Source organism: Maylandia zebra, linkage group LG2 (genome assembly GCF_041146795.1).
Source record: "Maylandia zebra isolate NMK-2024a linkage group LG2, Mzebra_GT3a, whole genome shotgun sequence".
Classification (NCBI taxonomy): Eukaryota; Metazoa; Chordata; class Actinopteri; order Cichliformes; family Cichlidae; genus Maylandia; species Maylandia zebra.
Window position 1 is genome coordinate 19550287 of NC_135168.1, and position 16056 is coordinate 19566342.

Here is a 16056-nt window from a genome sequence, read left to right on the forward strand (position 1 = left end):
GAAACATCCACCCATCCATCCGTCTTTCAGTGTCTATGCACAGAGACCTCCTGCAGCTTCTCTGGCTTTGCAATATATTCACATCACTTTTGGTGACTAATAGTAGATATTACTATATACTTTAGCTTCATTTTAAATAAACTGCCTGCCCTGAACATTAAAGGAAAATAAAAAGTTATAAAACTACACATAAAGACGCAGAACAAACCTTTGGGTTGTGATCATAAATGAAGTTCAGGTTGATCCTCAGCTTCCTCATGCATTCAAAGGCGTCTCTGAATTTCAAACTGGTTATAAAAAAAACAAGTTGAATGTTTTCAGTCTTAACACATTATTTATAAGATTTATTTAATTAATTTAAAGGGTTTAAAAAAAAAGGTAATGGAACAGATCATCACAGCCTGGGAGCAGAAGGTTGTTGCTGAGATTTCGGCTACAGTATTTAGAGGTGTGATGTCTGGTTCTCAAACTTTTTGGAAGTGTAGAAAGGGAGACATTTTTAAAAGCTCTTCTTCAGAAATGTCAGGTGCACATATGTTTACAGTCATTTGTACTCTCAGATCCCGCATGAACTGTGTACTAAAACTTTCTAAATTCTTCCAACTGTTTCATAGCAACAAACAGAAATAACTTTGAATTTTAGCCATAAACAGAATATATTTTAAAGATAAACTCCATGAATAAAAAGGATCAAAAATTTTAAAAAGAAGGCCATCACCTACGCAAACACGTCTCATTTTTATGATTTAGTGTAAAATGTTTAGTCTTGGCTCTGGATATCAGAACCTTAATGTTCTCTGAAAGAACATAACAAGACGATCTCAAACGCACCTATCCAGCCACTTCCTGAGCTGAGCCAGCACCAGCGCTCTGTGATGTATGGTCTCCAAATTCCCACGAGGCATCTGGATGGACACAATTTAAATCAAAATCCCCACACGTTTGAAGGCATTTTTGAGAGTCAAAATATGGTTTTAGTGGCAGGGTTACAATTAGATTATGGTTAGGTTTAGGGTAAGAGTAAGGGTTAGGCATTCATTTTTGATGGTTAGGGTTAGGGTAAGGGGCTAGGGAAACCATTATGTCAATGAAGGTCCTCACTAAGATAGCTGAACGGGCTTGTGTGTGTGTGTGTGACCTGCAGAATCACTCTGGTGTCTTGTGGCACCACAGTGACGATCCTGGATCCTCTCTCCACTCGTCTAAGTGTCTCATCATTCTGATCATTCTGACCGCCATCGGAGGCTAGAGCCGCCTGCAACCCTGTGGGGTCAAAGTTCACTCAGCTCACCATCACTATTACACACAAAGAAAGAAGACCTTGCTCAGTAAATGAAAAACATTTATGTCCAAGCTACAGTGAGCTGTAAATGACCAAGCTACTCACTTCTTCTTTATGGAAGAGCCCAGAAACCCATTTGAGTGTATTGGTGATTCATTCTTACAGTCAATAGCCAGAGCTCATGGCTGTAGGTGAACATTTATGTGTGATCCATGTAGAAACATGGATCACACATAACATGGATCATAGATCAAACAGATGGAGTAAATTTCTAGCTCAGCTCCCTCTTCACAACAACAGACCAGTATAGCATCTGTACTACAGACTGATCGCCCACTCTGCTTTTCCCTCAGTTAAGAAAATAAGACCTCAAAGACACTTAAACTCCTCCACCTGTGGAAACAAATCATACTTGACCCACAGTGGGCTCTTTCCCAACTAAAAACCATGACGATTACGATGCACAGTTAGCAGGGATTTATGCTTCAGCGGGAAATCTACGCTGTAACCTGACGTGCACCTCTTGAGAAATATTACTACACTCTGGGTCAGCGCAGCCCACAACTACAGTGATGAGCCTGTTCAGTGCAATTCATCCTGATCCTGCACATTTCCCGCTACTTTTTCACTGCAGTTTTTGAATTTTTCAATAAGAGATTAACGATCATCACAACAGAATAAGAAAAGAAAATTATAGCATCAATATAAAGACTCACAAATGTCAGCAGATTCCTGCTAAAAAGATCAGAATTGATGTGAGGGAATGTACAAAGAAGGGGAAAAACCTGAGGGACAAATATGTCTGCCTTAAAAAAGAAAAACTGCACAAAGCAAATGGAGTGGACCCAGGAAGGGAAAAAACAAAATTAAAGGAAAAAAACAAACAAACAGCATTTTATTTGTTTTTAATTGGCTGGTACTGTATATAAAACACTAGAAAAAGACCACATGATAATTAGGCCTTAGCTTCCCTGGGACAAGGTTGCGACTGGAGCCTAAAGGGCAAGTGTCTGGAGTCTAATACCCAAAAGGTTTCTGAGCGCATAGAAGTGTTCAGTCAGAGGTGTGGACTCGAGTCACATGACTTGGACTCGAGTCAGACTCGAGTCATTAATTTTATGACTTTAGACTTGACTTGAAAAAATGTTCTAAGACTTGTGACTTGACTTGGACTTTTACACCAATGACTTGGGACTTGAATTGGACTTGAACCGGTTTACTTGAAAAGACTTGATATTTTACCCCAAATATAAAATTTAACATGCATATTATATAGAGATTGAAAATGTGACGTCATTCACGGGTAGAACCGCAAAGGATTCTGGGAACTCGTGGCAAGCGGTACTAGCGCACGCAGGCTTTCAATTGAAATCAGTTATACAGCGATAAAAAGAAACAAAAATGTCAAGAAGCTGTTGTATTATTAACTGCAATAGCCGGTCGCATGACAGCCACGAGAAGCCGACGGGTAAAGAGATCGGTTGTTATCGGATTACGTCGTTGAAGAGAAATTGTTCATGTTTCCGAAGTAACAAAGACGTGACGGATGGCCTGGATTGCAGCCATTCAAAGATCAAATATAACGTCCCAGAACACTCCAGCTCACAGGTTAGTCTGCTCCAAGCATTTACACGAAGGTCAGTGTTTTTTAGTAGTTAATACGTCATTTTCATAACATAATTAGTGATATAGGTTACAAGCAAGTCTGGCGCTGAACAGAAATTGTCGCGCTATGCTCCTTTGTTTATTGTGCATAAATAGTGAATTGTCCTGACACAATATTGCGTTTCGCTTCTGTTATTATGGTACATTGACAAAAACATATACTTTTATTCACAGGATAAAACAGGTTTTTTGTATCACTAATTGTCCAGTACGATTACAGCATACAGTCTTATTGTCACTGCTACATTTCTGTGATGGGTACCAGAAATTATTTCCACTACTAATTAATTACCGTTGAGCTCAAAGGTCCTATTAATAAACGGTTAAGGAATGTGTATTTATGACGACAATTTGTGAGACTGGTAAACTTATGATACGTACGATGGTCTTTCGTTCTACACGGTGCATTTCAAGGTCCTGCACCCATCCGTCAGTAAACTGTACCTGGGCTTGTTGCAGTGACCTGAAGTTACTAAACTTCATGAGTGTATGCACTCACTCCAAGAACCGTATGATTATAAATATGCATATAAATATGCTAAGATGAGATAGCTGACTTCATCTAACTAGCAAATGTTGTCCAGGCTACGTTGGTGATACAGTTTTTTTTAATATGTATGATATTTTTGTCATGCGATTTTAAAGCTGGTCCTACAACCGCATCCAAGAATAACATGCAGCTTATCTCAGAACTGTCGGTGAAAATTATTCTTGGAGCTAGGTTTAATTGAGCTGCATTTTAAAGAGGTGCAATTTCACAATTTGTGTATATTTTCTAAGTTCACTATTTTGTCATGTGTTGAGAAAAACACAGATTTTAAAATTACATGGTCTAATATTTACATTTAGCATAACTGCAACATTAGTTTTTCTTTTTTTTTTTTAAAGACTCGAAAGGACTTGAAATTCAAAGTTTCAGACTTGTGACTTGACTCGGACTTTTACACCAGTGACTTGGACTTGACTCTGACTTGCCTGACATTACTTGAGACTTGACTTGAGACTTGAGGATAAAGACTTGAGACTTACTTGAGACTTGCAAAACAATGACTTGGTCCCACCTCTGTGTTCAGTCCCCTCACTTCCAACCGTCCCCCAGCCTCAGTAAACATTTACTGACAGGTTTATGAGCTCAAAGCACTATTTTCAAGTTCATTTAGTAAATATGGTCCTTGTTACATAAACCATGGTATGATCACACAGCCAGTGTGCAATGTTAAAACACCAAGATGATGACACTGAAAACACTCAGAGGCTTCTATCCACCAGGGCCCTGTTTCAGGAAGCCGGTTTAGTGCAATCTCTGAGTAAGTATACCCTGAGTTAACGAAAACTCTGGGTTTTCGGTTTCACAAAGCGAGTTTAGATTAATTCTGAGTGAGTTACTATGACGACACACTCCGTGAAGCTAACCTGCCCCCTACCAGGTTTACTTCAACTAACCCTGACCTTCTCCGCCTCTTTGTCAGAAACCTGACTGTAGGAAGTGTCAGACATGGCGTGCCCCTTCCTTGAAGAGCCAGTAGATGTTGAAGGCCAAATTCTCCGCAGAGCTCTCCGCCGGGAGAGAGTGATTAGAGCGCGTTTGGACATTTTATCATTTCCTGATGATTTCCTGTGTGAACGTTACCGTTTTTCAGCACAATCTATAATTTATTTGAATAACATCCTCAGGCCTAATATTGCTCATGTGACACATCGCGGACATTCTCTCAGTTCTGTACATATTATTTGTATTGCACTTCGGTTTTTTGCAAACGGGAGCTTTCTGTATAATATTGGTGACGCGGAGCACGTTTCCAAGGCTACCGTCTGTCGGGCAGTCAGGAATGTTACAGTTGCACTGAAACGTCTCCTGTACTCGTTTGTGGTGTTCCCCGGTCATAGACCCACAAGATTTATCAAAGAGGGATGCCACAAAATTGCAGGTAGCAGGATGAACGAAACTTAATTCATGATGTGGTGATATTTGAACTACTACTTAAATTTTACATTTATTTTCACGGTTCCCAGGCGTGATTGGCTGTATAGATGGCACTCACATTCCAATCATTGCTCCTTCAGTAAATGAAGGAGACTATGTGAACAGGAAGTCTTTCCACAGCATTAATGTGCAGGTACATAGTTCCCTGTAGCATTTCAAACTAACAAATTATTTCATTATAGTAATGGATGCTAATTTGTGTTCTCTGCACTGTGAAGATCATATGTGATGCTGCCAACATTATCACAAATGTGGAAGCCAACTGCTCAGCCTCTGTGAGTGGTGGTGGTGGAGGACCCCCACCTGTTTTTCAGGCCTCCGCTTTTGTTCTGTTGGCTATAACGGGTCACATTTGAGCATACAGAGTAAGCAAATATGTACTTGTAATGTGCTCAGATAATTTCAATAAGTGCTTACAGAGGGGAAATTAATGTAGCCTCTAACTGCAATTGATTTACAAACAGACCAAGCACTATGGCTCATAATACAATTACACCTTACCTGTTTGGACTATATTTTTATATTTCATTTTTACTTGCTGCCAGGAACGTTTGGGGCCTGTTGGGTTGCACCTGCGCTCACGTCACATCACAAAATAAAATGTATAAAATATAAAATAAAATAAAATAAAATAAAATAACGTGTTAAATGGGTGGAAATCCCTAGATCAATGTTTAAATTAACACTCACGCATTGACTCTGTCGGCTATGTTTTGCCATGCATGCTCCCTTTCTTTTGCAGCTGAGGCTGTGTTACTTTTTTTCTGCAAAACTTGCATGTTATCGGCATATGCTGCCATCAGAATTTCGGCCTCAAGCGCTGTAAAATACATTGACCGCGCCTTCTTTCCCTCCGTCTCCATGGTGACTCGCTTAATCTGTGCTCCACTAATCAGGGCTTTATGTATCCTCGTGCGCGCGTTTAACTTGGGGTTAAAGCAACTCCGCGTTGATTGAACTAATTGTTATCAGCCTTTCTGAAACCGAATATTCCAAGTTGGACAGGTCGGGGTTACTCAACCCTGAGTATCGTTTTTCACTCTGAGTTTTCTAAACCGGCTTCCTGAAATAGGGCCCAGGTCATGAACCATCATGATTGTTACTTTCACACCTGGGCCCGTATCCCTAAAGAATCTTTGTGCAAAAAGTGGCTCCTAGCGGCCAAATTCTAAGAAAATTCTCAGAGTCATGACGTTTTCTTAGAATTTCCCCTAAAAGTGACACGACAATCCCAGTTAATATAAAAGCTATTCCTCAAGATTCCTAGCGCTTAAAAGGGCTCCTAAGGCGAGATCTGCTAAGAGCAGGGAAGAGGACTTTTAGTGGCTTAGGAGTTCCCCTAAGCAGCTGCACAAAATGGCCAACAGAAGAGGCAGGAGAGATGTCCTGCAAACACTGGATGACAGGGAATTATTGAGATGCTACAGATTGGATCGTGCAGGAATCATGTTTGTGGTGGATCTCCTTAGAGATGCAATTACTTCACCAACTCGACGCCACAACGCTATTACACCGGAGATGAAAGTAATCACAACCCTGAGGTATTTGGCAACCGGGAAAATGCAACAATGCAGCAGTGATGACTTGGGTCTTCAATCACAGACATTGCTAAAAGCTGAGCCGTGTTACCCTCGTTAAGACCACACTGGACTTGTAACGTTGTGATTTCTACTTCATTAAGGACAGCCTCTTGAGATAGGCCATCTTGTTTTCAACGGGGTCCATATGGGAGTGAAAGTACAAAATATGCCAGCTAGGATATTAATATGAGCAAATAAGACACGAATCATTATTTGAACAGGGTGTAATGAGTTTAAGTTTTCACATATTTTAGATTCTAATGGCTATAACCCCTACAGCTTACTATTCATTTTCCAGATATTTTCTTGAATGTGAAATATTATTTACAATTACAGTCAGCATAAGATTAGAGTATATGATATGTTTATTGATTTGAGGGTACATCCTTTGCTCATTATCACCAAAAGCTCATTTCCATCAAACTTGTAGGATCAACCAATCACGGCTTTTGAAATGATGACTCATACCTAGCAACGGGGTCAACCACACCTCCTCACTAAGATAGGATTTTCCATCCATTCCTTGCTCAGAGTTCACTGAAAATGTTCTGGAATCACTTCTAAGCTAAAACTCCTGGCAAGGAATTTTTAGGTTAAGTTAGGAGCTCTCTGAGAGGATTCTCAGAATCTTTAGGGATACGGGCTCTGGTCTCTAAGGCCTATTAAGAGGAGGAAAAACTCCCACCTTTCACTGTGAGCGTGCTCAGCTGGAGGCAGCGGCAGGTGTGTGAGTGCGTGGTGACGAGGAGGAAGTCGTTGCAAATCGCAAAGGAAGAAACACTAGAGGCGAGCTGAAAGTAAGCAGAGACAAATGCACATATTTCTAATAAGCTCTGCTGCTTCTTCACTGCCAATGAAACAAGAAAGAAAAATGCAGACCTCTGAGTCTCCAGCATATAGGTGAGATCTCTCCGTCAAGCCGAGCAGATATTCCTGAGGATGAAAAGCAAAAGCATACATGAGCATCAGGCTTGCAGACTAGAACTTAGAGACAATTACTCATGTAATTAATTACATGCTGGTGAGTTTCTACCTCTCCGCCGATGCTGCAGAGGGCCATCTGGACACAGGGAACAGGAAAGTTGATGCTGCAGCTGCTGGAGTCTTGCCAGTCCTCCACTGATGGCTCTTGACAATCTACACAGAAATATACAGAAATAAAACATTTATTCCTGTAAACTGATACAGCTTCCTTACATGTACAACAAGCTTCAAAGGAAAGTATCAACATGTCAGAAAAATGAAAAAAGGAAAATTAACCCCCCAACCCATGGATCAGTTGCTAAAACGCATGAATAAAGGTACGTTTGCTGACCCCAGATCAGTTTCCTGATCCGTCCATCCTCCAGCTGCAGGGCCACAGTTCCTGTCTGAGAGGAATGAACCACACTGACCACAACACCGTCCACTTCCACCTCAGACCTGAGGCAGAAAATCACTATTAGAAAGATTAATTGTTAATGACATCTGTGACACGCTACAAGCTTTACGGGGCTGCAGGAGGTTTCTTAGTTTGCAGACCTGACAGTGAGGGTATCACCACCATCCTGACTGGGGCGGAGCATCAGCAGGGTGGAGGAGGTTGGCAGCAGACCAGGACTGACACCTAAAAACAGCTCATCCTGCAGCCACAGCAGCTGCCGCAGAGCCAGAGGAACATCCTGAAGAACTGCCGGTCTACAGGAGGGAGAAAAATCTGGGGAAACTCTAGAAACAGCCTAATCAGGTGAAGAAAATGAGAATGTGTGTCTGAAGACTGTGTTACCTGAAGGACTTCTGCAGGATGAGAGGATGAGACACAACCCTGAACCCATCTGCCAATTTGTTTGATTTTTCTCCTGAATCTGGAATCATGCAGGAAGATAAAGTCATGTTTATGAGACAAAAAAAATTTAAGACACAGTCACATAGGTCTTCTTCTAGCCACAAAACTTTAAGTATTATGATTTTTTCTTTTAAGTAGGTTGTATTTTCACTTAAATTTAGAAGTTTCATTTTTATTTCAGAAGTAAACGCTCTCTGGTTTTAACATCCGGTAAACATCGCTTTTATGCATTTGATGAATAGATTTTAAAAGGTGTTACATTCTAAAACTACATGAATCCTTAAACTTCAACTTTTTTTCTGAAGGAAAATCAACAGATTAATTTGTTTTTATTAAGCCACCTTGGGTGTAGATTGAAATCTGTCCATCTGCGGTGAACGCTGCCAGTTGATTGGTTCCCTCAGGCTGGCACAGAAAGGTCACCTGGTTAACCGGTGATTTTAACTGGAGCTTGAAGGAACACATGGGAGGAGGAACCAAACACTGCCGGAAGGTCGTCACCAAGATTTTTTCTGAGGGGATTTTGGTAAATCTTAACACCATACTGGAATAAATCTACAACTGAGCACCCTCTCATCTTTCATTGACCCTTACCTCCATCAATCACAGCCACGCTGGCGTTGTCAGTGGCGTCCAGTCCGGTGCTCCGTTCTGTTGTCCAGCCCCAGTCGTAGGTGATACTGGTCCAGCTCCGGGTCACCACATGGAGCCGTAGGGGGCGCTCCGGGTCCCAGCAGACACAAACTGGCACCTTCTGAGGGTCTGGTCCAAACTCCAGGCTCTGCTTCAGATACCAGTGGTAGTTTGCCACTGTCCACAGCTGGACTGCAGAGCGAAGACACTTTTTTTGTTTCCTGATTTTCTGACTGACTACAACATGCAACACTCTCCACATTAACGGTATTTTTCCTGTTCCTGCTTCTTAACAAAAATGAGTTTGCAGCTGGTGGCATCTGTGGCAGACAGTTCACTAAATCTGATGGTGAACTTACTGTAAGCGTTGGCCTGTCCGTCCTCTCCAGCACTCATGTCCTCCAACCAGACGACTAAAACAGCGGAGTCACTGTTCCACAGGAGCTCCTTCACCTAAAAACACAAACACAGTGCAATGATCTGATTAAACTCTCCACTGGATCAGAAGCTGCAGTGTTCGTGCAGAAAGAGTGATTTCGATGAGCATGCCTTGGCTTGGGCTTTACTGAGCGGCAAAGCGAAGTCTCCATGCAGCAGCCCATTCTTCTCCATGAACACCACGCTGTGCTTGTTGGGATGGCGCTGAGTGCTTGCTATCAGGCTGCCTGAAGGTCTGAAGCAGACAACAATAAGTGTGCTTCAGATTTATAAAAGTTCTCCAGAGAGAGAAAGGGGGAAAACTAATGAACTAACTTACTTCCAGCAGAGCGCCTGCTCCAGGCCGTTGATGGGCTCGCTGGTGGCTTGCAGGACACCCTCCCTGTTCCAGACTCTGACCTTCCTGGCTCCAGTTTGGGGACAGATGGCACTGACGGCAAAAAGTTGCCCGTCCCCTCGCCACGTCACCCGCGGCCTGTGGTCGTCCCATGATACAGCAGGTTGCACCTCCTGCAGGCACATGATCAAATCATCAACTTGACTTTACAGTTTCTTTTTATAAACTCAAATATTTGAGTAATTAAAAGGGACCTGGATCTTCCTCTGTGCTGCCTGTTTGCCCTCTGAGCCATGAAACTGAGTCTCCTTCTTCCCCCAGCCCACGGTGATGAACTTCCCTGCAAAACAAACTTATGTGGGTGAGCACATCACCGTCTGGTGAACCTGAGTAGCTCCTGATACTCAGCTGGGAGACCACTAATTTTTTTAGAGTCACCGTACCTTCACCAAAATCGTCCTGGTGGATTCCAACCTCTGTGATCGGCTCAAAGTCTTTAGTCATCATGATGATCGTTTCCTGGCCTGTGAACACAAAACACTAGTGACTCAACCACAACACCTATAACTGTGTGTGATCAATAATTACCTAAGCTATGATGTGTCACAAAATTTAAAAAAAAAAAACTCCAAATATTGAACATTCCATCACAGATGAACTTTTCTTCATCTATGATGGTTTCTAATCTAAGAAATATTGCTCAATATGGAAATCATCAGCATTTCTGATGATTATATAACATACTGACCAGTAGTGAGAATCACAAGCTCTTCATCAGGACTCCAGCTCATCGAGGTGAGGCCCCTATCAACACTGCCGACGCACTCCAGCTGTGGATCAGAGCACACTTACTGAGGACCCCGATTGTCCTAACTTCTTTCCCCCTGATCATAACCAGAGCTTGAACCTAACTTCAGATTTTTTTGGGGGACACAAGTTTTAAAAATCTGTCTGACTTTGAGCATTACTAACCTGGCAGGTGTTGAGGTTAAAGAGGACGACATCACCACCTGCTGTGGCCAAACATGCAGACTCCAGTTCAGCCAGGTCCTGAAGTCCGACCACAACCCCGCTGCCGTCCTCTGGAAGGAAACCGTCTGCTGTCAAAGAGGCTTCACTGATAACCTGCCGAAGAAAAACGGAGAAGAGCTGAAAGCTTATAAGAAAGACGCCCTGTTCAAGTCCCAAACAGAACAGGTATGAAGAAATTCCAGGTGCACCTTGAGGCAAACATATGTTACACTTAAATATTCAAATTTGGACACTTGAAACACATCCGTCTCCTCACTGAATCACGCTAAACTACACCCTGTTGAGTATTAACAGCACTTCATAGTATTTCCAGTGTGTTAGTGTTACATCATCGCTTCTCACCTGGCCTGTCCGGGGGTCGTACTCTGTGATGCAGTACTGAGAGGCGATAAGCAGCGAGCCGGTGTCCGCCCGCACAGAGAAACACTGGGGCGAGCCTGGACCCTGCAGCTCCGAGCTCCGAAGGCTCTTCAGAAGTTTCAGATTCCTCATTTCACCTCAGGACCTGCCTCCAAGTGCCAAAGGAGACCTGACACAGTATATTTGGTACAAATTAGGCAAAAAATAAATGTTTGGTTGAAAGAGTTTTTACCTAAATTACCACAGATTAAAACCACAAGATCTGTGTTTCAGTTTTAAAACTCAACACTTAATAATATTGGAGGGAAATATAGAATAACTATGCTGAATGTGGAGAAAATGACGTTTGCATTTGTTTTGTTTTACTGGAAAAGTCTCATATCCATTCAACCTCATCTTTTAAACCAGCGTTATTAATTTGAAAGTCTAAAGTGTACAACAAAGAAAGAAATGGATGTTATCAGCTGAAAATTTCATCTAAAGAAGTCACATACTTAGTTTGTTTTTCCCTTTAGTTATATTCTCCATACACATTTTTTAGTTTGCTCTCAAATGAGATGGTACACTCAAAAAAACTAACAATAGAATCAGAAAATATCACATATGAAAAAAATAATGCAGGAACAATTCTACATTTCATAGAAAATAAAAAGTTATTTTTAGTTTTCCCTTATGATGGGAAACAAATCTTAAAAGTGCCCAAACAAATTATAAAATAAAATAATAAAAATAATGTATCCTCATCAATACTGGGTTATTTACGAACGACTGCAACTGTATTTATCAAGGCTATTTTAACTGTTTACATTTCTCCAGATTCATAAACATTAAATATATAAATACACATTCTTGTTTCACATGAGTTTAATTACTATTCAAAGGCGTGAAAATAACTTCGAGCCTCCTTACAGGAATATTTATGTATGTAAGGAATCGTATTAAGCTGTTAGCAAGGTTTCTGAGTCAGGACTGAACGTTTTTTACACATAAACAGTAAAATAAATAAATAAAAGTGATGATGGCAAAAGTTTTTTAAAGACATTTAACATTTTAAACAGCTGGTTTGTTGTCCAGTACTTGCTCAGTGTGAGAGGGATGAAGACGCCGAGGCTACAGGGTGTCCGAAAATGGAACAAGACGTGCTAGCTTGCTTTAAGCTAAAGAAACTTTAATACGCGACGAGAACAAAATAAAACGATAACAAAAATAATAAACCCACCGTGAAAAAACAAGCCGAGGTAAGGAAAATCTCTCCAGTCTCCAACATCAACAACATGCATGTGGCGGTGTCAGACTCACAACCTTTAACCTCTGACGCGGAAACATGAATTGGTGGCTATGTCGCCCCCTAGCGGCGCGGAGGGAATCTAAACGGCTACTGAATATGGAGAAGTTAAAACGATATTGATCTTTTATCACATATTTATTACAATCGTGTGTGTTTTTCTGTGTTTTATGGGAAAAATATTTTGCACTCAAATGGAAATTTCAGGGTTTTATCTAGAAATTTCAACTTCCTAATATTCACTTGTGATTAAAAAATTAATAAATAATTAAAAACTCAGAATTTTGCGTTTTTACAATTAAAATCTGAGATAATACATCAAAGTTTTGCCTTGTGTATGCCAGAAATACTGTTTTGTTTTTATTTGAATTACATTTTATAACTTCTAGTAAGTATAAATGGACACTAGAAGTCTAGTGTATCTTCCTCTTGCTGTTGTAGCTCCTGTTAAACCTTCGGCTGTTGTTTGGTCTGGTAATAACCAACCTTCTTCCACAGATCAGAATCTGTTTGTGACCCACATGTTTCAAGGGATCATGCCCACAAAAAGTGAGATATTCTACTTCTCATGTGTAGACAATTTAAATTTAAACCCATGCAACATCCAGAAGCTGTCACCTCTGCAAGACCAACAGTGCTGCAGATGGGCATAATACTAGAGGCATTACAGAAGCGGATAAGTCCACTACTACATGAGTAGGTTAAAAATCTGGTGGAAGTCAGTTTTATAAACTGCATCGACTGTGGTGCGTCTGACTGTAGTTTGCTTGGACCACGCCCGCCACTGAAAGAGATCACCCACACTCACAATGACAGGTACCCCACCTGAAGAACAGGAGGGATCATGACACCGAGTTGTTATTGAGAGTGTAACTATAAATGAAAGCAAACCTGCACCTTTGCCCCTACTGCCCTGACAGGATCTCTACAGGTTTCTGAAACAGCTCCACGATCTAATACTGCCAAAACATCAAGGCCAAGCATCACCCTCTGGGGCAGAGAAATGAAGTCACCACTAAAGAGGCTGGCTCCAAAAGCGAATCACTTCCCACAGACTCCCATGCTAAAATGGCTCCTCATTAACTGTAACTGTAGGCACTTCAGAAAGAAGTCTGGAAGAAATCTTTGTTGTGATGCTTCACTGAGGAGCAGAAGGAGAAGTTGGTGGAAAAAATCTGTGTCAGAGTGAATAATCTGTAAAGTTACATAATGCAAACCAGAGCAGCAACTTCCTGCTTCCTGCTGTTTTTAAATCTGGAAAATTTGAGGACGCATTTGTTGGAACAACTTAAGCCCACCCTGGAGGTCCAGTTCCAGTCCAGTTCACCTCCTCCAAACTGCTCCTATCAGCCTGCTCACATCTCCTCGTGCAGGTTTAAATTTTCTGCTGTGATGCTTTCCTGCTGATAATCTGCTTGTGTGGGGAAATGAAGAGCAGCTGTCACACAGACATGGACACGTTATGTCTTTGTGCAGAGGGAGTTTAAATGTGGAGTGGTTTCCACTTTCAGATATTCAGATATAAAATCACATCGAACTAAAATAAATCAGTATTTAACCCCAGATAACAGAAAGTCATTTTTTTTTCTTTTTTAAAGGGCGATCTGAAGCCAGGAACAGACATGTCAGAGACATTTAAGTTCATGGACCAGTAAGAGAAAAAACTGTGACTTCAAACAAAGCCTGGAGAAGAGATCACTGAAGAAACTGTCCGAAATCCTGACCACCCTCTGCACCACAGGCAGCACCAACAGAGTGATTCTGCACATGACAGATACAGGAAATCATTTCACATCCACTAATTCTGTATAATACTGCACATCTGTCCAGCAGAGAATCATCTATTCTTTAATTTTATTGACACATGCATAAATAAAACACCAGACACTTTATTAGGTACACTTTATCAGTGCCAGGTGGAATCCTCTTTTGCCTTCAGACCTAAACTTGACTTTTTACATGTAAAAGTTGACACGACAGCATCACACAGTTGCTGCAGATTTGTAGGCTGCTCGTCCAAAGGTGCTCTGTTGGACAGAGATCTGGTGATTGTGGAGGAAGTTTGAGTACAGTGAACTCGTCGTCATGTTCAACACACCAGTCTAAGATAATCTGAGCTTTGTGACATGGTGCGTCATCCTGCTGGAAGCAGCTGTCAGACAATGGCTACACTGTGGTTCTAAACAGCTGGATGAGGAGTGGTGTTTAAACAATCCTCAGTTGGTAAAGTCTAAAGGACAACATCCCCCACATCATCACACAACCAGCTCTAGCCTGAACCGCTGATCCATGATTTCATGTTGTCCGCATCAAATCCTGAACGTTCCAGCAGAAACTGAGCCTCATTGGCCTGTTTCCTGTTCCTAGCCATCAGGAATTGCACTCGCTGTGATCTTCTGCTGCTGTCCATGTCCGTCGAGATATTGTGTATTCAGAGATGCTCTTCTGCATACCTTGGTTGGAATGAATTGTTATTTACTTATTAGTGGTTACTGTTGCCTTGCTTGAATCAGCCCGTCCTCTGACCTCTGGCATCAATAAGACACTTCTTCTCAGAAAACTGCTTCTCACTGTATATTTTCTCTTTTTCAGATTCTCTGTAAACCTTATAGATAGTTGCTCTGGAAAATTATTTTAGCAGTTTCTGAAATACTCAGATCAGCCAGTCTTTCAAAAACAACCATGCCACATTAAATATCACTTAAATCACATTTTGTCCACATTCTGATGTTTGGTTTGAACATTAACTGTTTATCCTGACCATGTACATGCCTAAAGGCATTGGATACTGCCAAGTGGTTGGCTGAGTGGCTGATTAGATATTTACGTTAGTAAACACTTCAACAGCTGTACCTAATAAAGTAGTCAGTGAATGTGTATGTTTTTTGTTCTTTTTAGATGAGAGGAAAAGGGCAAAGTGAATAACTTCATGTCAGCAGATCTTCTGTGGCCACCATAATCTCGAATCTTTACTGGATACTGATGTTTCTATGTATGATTTAGTAAATATAAGGGAGATGGAAAAGGTGATGGGGTGTCCATTCCTATTCATTTACTTCAGCACACGAGATGAAAATTAAATTAAATTAAAGTTCCTAGCAGCCTTTTTGGCTTTTAGTGCGTGTTTCAAACACAGATTTTTTTTCTTTGTTAAAACCACCCCTGACTGTGTGAGATATTCGTCGGTGTCATCACCATCACGATGAACACAGATGGAAAAACTTCAGCCCTGCCTCAGTTCACAGAGAACACGTGGGCCGACTGTATGAGTTTCAGGAGCTGATGTGAGGAGAAAAATCATGTCATCTGTATGAAGTAATGTCAGAAGACAAATCTGAGCTGCAGCTGTTTAATGCCCGAGAGAGATGGAGGGCAATGAGATCATATGCAAATCTCATATCATCATCTTCATTTTAAATAATCCCTTTTTTTGTGAACCTTAGTGACCTGAACCATCAAACCATGCAGTGGAAACACTCAAAATTACTTCAGGGTCTGATAGGGAAAAAAGGAAACACACGTGAAGCAAAAACGTGAAACTGATTTCATCCTCACATATTTTATTTGGGATTTCAGAATTTATTCGACCATATTTTCAGTTTTTACAAATCTGTGGAGCCCCTGAGATCTCATAA

At 41.2% G+C, this 16056-nt stretch overlaps 1 protein-coding gene across 1 annotated transcript in view; it reads right to left on the reverse strand.

The window, feature by feature from the left end:
- Positions 1-12465, reverse strand: part of elp1 (elongator acetyltransferase complex subunit 1) — an 18867-nt gene extending 6402 nt beyond the window's left edge. The window contains exons 1-20 of the mRNA XM_012924657.4: positions 12356-12465; positions 11119-11305; positions 10717-10869; positions 10493-10574; positions 10188-10268; positions 9999-10084; positions 9727-9917; positions 9519-9642; positions 9329-9422; positions 8931-9161; positions 8678-8848; positions 8277-8355; positions 8033-8188; positions 7827-7933; positions 7545-7648; positions 7391-7444; positions 7197-7302; positions 1139-1263; positions 832-905; positions 209-287 (exon numbers count right to left, since the gene is read on the reverse strand). Of these exons, the coding sequence (XP_012780111.2) occupies positions 209-287; positions 832-905; positions 1139-1263; positions 7197-7302; positions 7391-7444; positions 7545-7648; positions 7827-7933; positions 8033-8188; positions 8277-8355; positions 8678-8848; positions 8931-9161; positions 9329-9422; positions 9519-9642; positions 9727-9917; positions 9999-10084; positions 10188-10268; positions 10493-10574; positions 10717-10869; positions 11119-11268 (2247 nt within the window). The 5' untranslated portion in view covers positions 11269-11305; positions 12356-12465. The remainder of the gene's footprint in view (positions 1-208; positions 288-831; positions 906-1138; positions 1264-7196; positions 7303-7390; positions 7445-7544; positions 7649-7826; positions 7934-8032; positions 8189-8276; positions 8356-8677; positions 8849-8930; positions 9162-9328; positions 9423-9518; positions 9643-9726; positions 9918-9998; positions 10085-10187; positions 10269-10492; positions 10575-10716; positions 10870-11118; positions 11306-12355) is intronic.
- Between the last annotated feature and the right edge of the window lie 3591 nt (positions 12466-16056).